General features: G+C 57.2%; 1 protein-coding gene across 1 annotated transcript; it reads left to right on the forward strand.

Moving 5' to 3' along the window:
• Window positions 1-2278: 2278 nt before the first annotated feature.
• On the forward strand, window positions 2279-6889 carry UNCX (UNC homeobox). Its single transcript, XM_064390257.1, has 3 exons — window positions 2279-2540; window positions 3674-3849; window positions 5368-6889. The coding sequence occupies exons 1-3, from the start codon at window positions 2291-2293 to the stop codon at window positions 6400-6402; spliced, it is 1461 nt and encodes a 486-aa protein (XP_064246327.1). The 5' UTR covers window positions 2279-2290; the 3' UTR covers window positions 6403-6889.
• The last annotated feature ends 611 nt before the right edge of the window (window positions 6890-7500 follow it).

Below are 7500 nucleotides of genomic sequence, written 5' to 3' on the forward strand. Positions count from 1 at the left end.
GAGGCGAGAGAAATTTCAACTCAAATTAACATTCTGTCAGCTCCAGAAAATGGGATAAATAAAGTCGAATTAATTCATTATAATAAAGAGAGGGAGAGAGAGAAAAGTCCCCCCTCTCTTGTTCTGTGCTGGATTGATTACCATTCTGTATTCAGAAACACGTCCCGCTCGCATTCCTCTCCTGAAATCCGACAGAAAATGAGGCATTTATTGCTACAGGCAAAATTTGGTCCAGTGGACACAGTTTACATTTAGTATTTATAGAGAAAGAAATTAAATTATGGTGAAAAGTGAAGCCCTTGACCCCAGAATTAATACCAACCCCATCATTTTCTTATTTCTGTTAGGGCTGTGTAGTCCAAATTCAAACTACCTTTTAGCTCTAAGCAGAGGCAGGGAGACCATAATTAAACTAATCTATAGGGGGGAGGGAGGGAACAGCAATAATACAGCAGTATATTGTATGGCATTCAATTAGGTGAATAAATACAGCTCCGGACAGACAGCATAGATTAGAGACTCGACTTCCTTTTTATTTCAATTTTAACTTCCCCCTCTTCATACCCACACAAACCAGCGCTAGGAAATGGATCATCTTGACTGGAAATTTTATAACTGGAAAATCTGTTTGTATGTTTTCCAGAGATAAAGTGTCTCTCCCTCTTTCCCCTTCCCTTCTCTCTCCTTTTTCCTTCCTACCTATTTTTATTTCTTTCCCTTTCCCACCCCACCGTGCCCGCCCCACGACTGCAAGGATTTAATTCCGCACGAACCTCCCAGGAAGATTTAAAGAGTTTCCCCTGTCTGATTTCCCGGCCCGGCCCTTTCCTCTGCTCTTTGTTAAACGCAAACGCTGCCTCTCCCCTCTTCCCACCTTCCCAGGGGCCGGGGGAGCCCTCCCGGGGGTCTCCAGGTTGTGTCCCCCGGCCCAGGGGAGCGCCAGCTCCGGTCCAGAGGGCTCGGGATGGGAGGGGCTGGGAAGTTCCCCCTCTTCCTCTCTCCTGGGAGCTCGGGAAGTGTTCCTCTAACCGGGAGAGGGCACAAAACTGGGGGACCCCAGCCCCGCGCTTTGCCGGAGAACCGTCCCTTAAATTATTCACCGGGGGAATCTATCAGTGCTTTATCTGGGTGAAAACTTCTGCGGAGACGTAATTGAATTAGGAGCAGTTCGGCGGCTGTTTGGGGACTGGCGGGATGGAGCGTGGGGTGTGCTCCAGTGGGAAGGTGGAATGGGAGGGGTGTAGGGATGGGAACTTTGTTTGGGTTTGATTTTTAAAAAATTATTAGTGGTACTAGTTTTTGGCCTCCTCTTTAGCGATCAGAGGCTGCTTCTGGTCGTGGCTGCGCTCACAATTCAAAGACTGTGGTTACTGCTGGAGAGGGGGGTGTCCGTGGCCGAATCGATAGGAGATTGCATTAATTATGATTTCGATTGATATGCTCAAATCTCCTCCTAAACGCTGTAAACGGCTCTTCCTTTTTCATTTTTTTCTCCTTCCTTTCCTCTTCCCCCCCCCCCCCCATTTTTTCCCTCTGCCCCCTCCCCTCTCCCCTGTTATAGAGCCGGAGAGGAGATGAAAAGGCTTGTAGTTTTAAATTCAATGTGACAGCTCTGGAAAGAGCGGATGATGAATCTCCTATTATTGGATCAGTCTATTTGCCGCTCAATGTCTCTCTGTAATTGGAGCAACATCACTTTAAAGGTTCAGAGAGTAGAGCATTTCTGGTGAAAAATCCCCACAACACGCTGGTGAATGTTTTAAAGGGAAATCTATTAGTGATTTGGCGAGGGGAGGGGACAAGGGGGAAGAGGGTGGGTTGGAGGGGTGGGGGGGGGAGGCTGTGTGTGTGTAACTCCGACTGTTTAGTATTTAACCGGGTATCAGGCAGATCCGCGCGTTCCCCTCCGCCCCCCCTGCCCGCCCGGCCCCCGCCGCCCTCCTCGGGCTGGAGTTCGTATCAAAGCCCCCCTCGTCGTGTTGTGACAGCTCTGATATTGTTTATTGAGGCTGGATGTCAGGTATAATTAGCAATCGATATGGAAAACGTTTGCTCCCCACACTGGCACGTCTCTGACGTCAGGACCGATTAACGTTTCTTATTGGTCCCAAATTCCCCCAGCCTGAGCTAATTATTGGGAGCCTGATGTTGATAAAGTTAAAGCGCCCGGCGCCCTGCAGCATGAGCCCCTCGCCGCGCCGCCTCCTCCGCCAGCAGCACCCCCGGCCCCAGCCGCCCCGCCGCCAGCGCCCCCAGCCCCGCCGGCACCCCCCGCCCTAGAGCCGCCCCCATGATGGACAGCCGCATCCTGGAGCATCCTCATGCCCAGTTCGGGGGGATGGTGGGCTTCCCTTACCCGCTCGGCCACCACCACGTCTACGAGCTGGCCGGGCACCAGCTGCAGTCGGCGGCCGCCTCCGTGCCCTTCTCCATCGATGGATTACTGAGCGGCTCCTGCGCCGCCTCTGTGGTCAACCCGGCGCCGCTGATCCCCTCCGGCTGCGGGGTGAGCGGGGACAGCCAGCCCTTCAAGCTCGCAGGTAGGAGCGGCCCCGTTGTCGCGTGTGTCCCCCCCCCAGGCCGCCACCCGGCCGTGGCTCCGCGCCCGGAGCGGGTCAGCGCGGGGGAGGCACAGCGCCGCACCCCGCTGCCCTCATCCACGGCTGTTGGGGTGTCTCGGAGGGTCGGGTCGGCGGCTGTGCTGGCCCCCCGAGGGGGCGGACGGCCCCGGTGCAGCGCCGGGAGCGCTCCCCGCTGCCACCGGCGCAGGGCCACGCGTGTGCCCTGAACAATAGCGGGCCCGGCCCGGTGCCTTCCCCCAAAGTTCATCGTGCGGCAGCTCGGATCGTACCATTACAAGATGATAATAATAAAAATAATAATGGCAATCGCTGGGGTTTGGGGAATGAAGAGCGGTAATAATTGTTTTTTAATACGGTTTAACCAAAGGGAAGCGTTCTCCCTCCTTCCCTCCCCACCGGCCTGTGGCACCGCTATTGTTCAGCTGCTAAAACATTCTGTCGCCCCAACATCCTTCTGGTTAAGCCTGGAGCTGCCCCACACTGCACCTCAACTAAACACAAATTATTATCATTATTACCATTATTACGATTTTTCTTAATTTCCACACCTGGCGGAAAACATTAGGGGAGGTGCAGCCAGGGCTGAAAATCCCCAGCCTGGAGCTGTACGTACTCGAAGAGGCTGCGAACATCCCAGCCCCACGCCCGCCCGTGCTCGGGGGGACTGCGGGGGGCCCAGGGGCCGCCCTGCACCCGGGGTCCCGCGTGGAACGGGCCGAGAGCTGGGACCCACGCAGGTGCTCCGGAGGGGCTGGGCAAGGGAAAGAGGTGGGGGGATTTTAAATTTTAATTTTTTTTTTTTTTTTAATGAAACCTTTGGTGGTTGGAGCAAATATTGGAACTTCTCTCTCTCTCTCTGCCAGCTGAGTGCCTGTGGAGAGCTTCCTTCAGGAATAAATGTTCTGTAAAGTACATTTTCGGAGGAGGCGAGGGCAGATCGGGTTCCTCCCCATTTTTAGCGCAGGTGTGTGAATAATCCCGCTCTTTTACCAACGCTACCGAGCACAAAAGTTAAAAGGCGCCTGTGAATGGCAGGGAGGGGGGGAGAAGGCCTGTCTCCCAGGGACCTGAGCGTATTTCTGCTTTTTCAGACTCGGGTGACCCGGACAAGGAAAGTCCTGGCTGTAAAAGAAGACGAACCCGCACCAATTTTACTGGCTGGCAGCTCGAGGAGCTGGAAAAGGCGTTTAACGAGAGTCATTACCCGGACGTGTTTATGCGAGAGGCCCTGGCTCTCAGGCTAGACTTGGTGGAGTCCAGAGTGCAGGTAAAAAACGTGTCCCCCCTCCTTTTCCCCCTGCCCTCTCCTTGCGCCGAGCAATCCCCGGGGAGACCCTCGGACCCTGCTCCGGGACGGGCCCTGGGCGCTGGGGCCGCGGCCCCGCTCCTCCCGGCCCTTTTGTTCCCTGCCTTACTGCTTGCTGTCTTGTTTTATCATTCTTATTATTATTACTACCTTATTTTTTTTTTAATCTTGCAAAACGAGAAGAGTAGTAACCCAGCCTGGCTTCCCTGAACATTTTTTACTATGTTTTTCCACTGTAAACATTTTTCTTAAATGAGTCAAGGGCGAGAAAATTAGCATGCAAATATGAGGCTTAATCACGGGCCAGGGTATGCTGGAGAATGTCAATAAAGCTCGTAGATGCATCGAGAGCAAGTGAAACTTGTAAAACTTAATTTTAACGAGCTGCTCAGGCCCTTGGCGGTGCGGGACGGGGAGGGCAAGCGCCCATCTGCTTCAGTGGATTTTCCAAAAAATTAAATGGGCTGGGGGGATGCGGGCTGGCTGCTGGATCTCGGGATGCTGTTTAGTGCGGCGAGGCCGAGCTGCGGCCCCGCATCTCGCCGGAACCCGCGGCCGTGCGGGGGCTGCCCGGCGTGGGCTGCGTGTGCGGGGAATGCGTCCTTAAATCCCCCCGGGAGAGGGGCCGGGCCCCCGGGATGAGGCAGCGCCGTTGTCCGCGGGTCCTCCGCGGGCTGTGCTTCCCCGGGTCCTTCCAGCCGCTCTCCCTCCCGCTCCTCTGGCCGTGCTCGGGAGCCTGCGGAGCCCGGCCGGGGAAGGAGCCGGCACCGGGCACCGGGATTGACGCCGTGCTCCCGGGCTGGGGCCGTGCTCCGGCCGGGACAGCGCTGCCGGCAGCCCCGAGGGGGCGAGGAGGGACGCGGGGACACCGGGGACCCGCCGAGGCAGGCAGGAGCAGGGCCGGAGCAGAGAGGTTTATTTAATGTAATTTCTCTCCTGTGGTCTATCTATAACAAACCCAAGCAAAGCCCATTTTGGGCTGATCCAACTCCTCTGCTCGGGCTCCCGGCAGGAGCAGGAGCTCCGAACTCCGCAGCGTCCGTCGTGTCCCCCCCGCACCCTCTCGCTTCCAGCCGCTTATTGTGCCGTGTTTATCGCATTTTGCGTGCTTCTGCGGGGGAATCGGGCCAGCCATCGGTGCTTCTGCACCCCTCGGCCACGGGGAAGAGCCGGGGGGGCTGTGGAATCCCTTCCCCTCCCCGTGGCGCCGGTTCGGGCAGGGTGCAGCGTGTGTGTGCGTGAGTGTGCACCCCCATCTCGCTTTTCGTTTTCTCCCTGCGCTTTTAAAGAAGTGTGGATATCTTTTCCTGCCCCTTCCCCTGCTCTCCGTTTCTCAGAGGCCCCGGTCCTGGAAGGGGGCTGCCGGCACCCCGAAGGGGTGGACGAGGGAGGCCTGAGCTGCGCTTCTCCCCTCCGCCCCGGCCGGCGCGGGGGGCCGGAGCGCTGGGTGTTAATTGCTTCTCGTTGTTCGGTGTGTAGGTCTGGTTCCAAAACCGCCGGGCCAAATGGAGAAAGAAAGAGAACACGAAGAAAGGCCCGGGGCGGCCGGCTCACAACTCCCACCCCACGACGTGCAGCGGGGAGCCCATGGACCCCGAGGAGATCGCCCGGAAGGAGCTGGAGAAGATGGAGAAGAAGAAGAGAAAGCACGAGAAGAAGCTGCTCAAAAGCCAAAGCCGCCACCCGCACTCTCCCAGCGCCCTCTCCCTGCACAGCACGCCCAGCTCCGACAGCGACAGCGGCGGCGGGGGAGGCCTCTCGCCCGCCCCGCCTGAGGCCAAGCCCCGCGGGCAGCCCCCGCCGCCCCATCCGCCGCTCCCCGCCGCCGCCGCCCCCTCCGAGCCGCCCCCCGGCACCTGCGACCAGACGGCCGAGCCCTTCTACCCCAGCCAAAGAAGCGGGAGCGGGCGGCTCCAGCGCCCGCCCGACAAGGACTGCGCGGCCGCCCCGTCGGGGGACGGCAGCGGGGGCGCGGGGGGGCCCCGCGGCGCCGGCAGCTTCCACAAGCTCAACCCGTTCAGCGTGGAGAGCCTCCTGTCCGACTCGCCGCCGCGCCGCAAGGCCGCCCCGGACTTCCCCAGCCTGCCCCCCTGCGCCCCCCGCACCCTCATCGGCAAAGGACACTTCTTGCTGTACCCCATCACCCAGCCCCTGGGCTTCCTCGTCCCGCAGACCGCCCTCAAGGCCAGCCCGGGCCCCGAGGCCGGCCAGCCGCCCCGGGACTCCCCGCTGCCCGCCGCCAACCCCGGCCCGCCCGGCTGCGGCGCGGAGCCGGCGCCCGCGGGCGCGCAGCCCGGCCCCGGCCCCACGGACACGGCGGGGTCGGTGCCCCCCGCGCCGGCCGGAGCCTCGCCCCGCTCCGCGGCCGCGCACGGGGACCCGGCGGCCGCCGCCCCCGCGGAGGGCGGCAGCTTCCCCCGGCCCGAGTCGCCGGTGCGGGCGAGGGACGCCAGCACAGCCAGGGACAGATCGGACTGCGGCCCCGCCGACGGCGAGGAGGTGGACATGGACTGAGCAGGCGGGCAAAACGAAACAAACAAAACAAAACAAAAAAAAATCGAGATAAAAGTAAAATAGAACAAAAAAAAAAAAAAGAAAAGAAAAAGAAATAAAAGCAGCCGAGAACGTCACCGCCACCCCCCGTCGCCCGTGAGAAGCGGGGGAAGGAAGCGCTGCCCCGCACGCCGCGCCCGCAGCTCGCGGGAGCCGGGAGAGCGGCTCTTCGTCTCCCTAGAGTTTATCACAGGTCGATTCAGGTGATCAGTTAGAGCTTTTTGGGTTTTATATTTAAAGGATTAAAAAAAAAAAAAAGACAAGAAAACGGGGTAAAAAAAAAAAAAAAAGGAAAATTGTTTGTTAAGGCTTAGCAGCAGCTGGACTTTGTGGTGTGACAAACTGTACCGCGACAACAACGGAACTCCTCAGAACCCTTGTAAAATGCAAAAATGTCTAAGAATATTTATATATGTAAAATTTTTGATAAATAAAGGCTCTAAAACTCGCTGCCGCCTGGTCTGGCTGTGTGACTCTTCCCTCTCTTTTTACGTTTTTTTCCTTTTTTTTTTCTCCCCTTCCTTTAAGCCCTCTTTGTGTGTGTGCGTGTGTGTGTTTATTGCTTAACAAATTTATTCATTTATAGCCTCCCGGTGCCCACCCCTCCCATCCGAGGTTAGGAGCTGCAGGCTACGGGACCCGGCCAGCTCCTGCAGAGTTTTGATATGAAAGTAATTATTTTCCCGGTGGCTGCTGCGGGGATTCAGTTTCTTGCCCAAAGGGTTATTATACATTACCGATTTCTAGTGATATGAAATCACATAAACTTCCTACAATAATAGAATTAGCATGAAAGGCTGGGGTGTCAAATTGAAATTGGAAAATAATAGCCTCAGCAGCTGGGGGAGTGTGTGTGCATATTGGATCGGAGATGGGAATACGTGGGGCGGAATTTTCATGAGGTTTTTTCTCTTTGTCAGGCCTCTTGTAGCTGGCTATATTAAGATAGATGTTCAATGATATCCCTCATTGTTCTGTCGCTTATATTGATGTTGCTGTGTTATCAACCTATTGATCATGTGTCGCCTGTAATAGGACAGGCGCAGCAAACGCTCCTCT

Source organism: Passer domesticus, chromosome 15 (genome assembly GCF_036417665.1).
Source record: "Passer domesticus isolate bPasDom1 chromosome 15, bPasDom1.hap1, whole genome shotgun sequence".
NCBI classification, from domain to species: Eukaryota; Metazoa; Chordata; class Aves; order Passeriformes; family Passeridae; genus Passer; species Passer domesticus.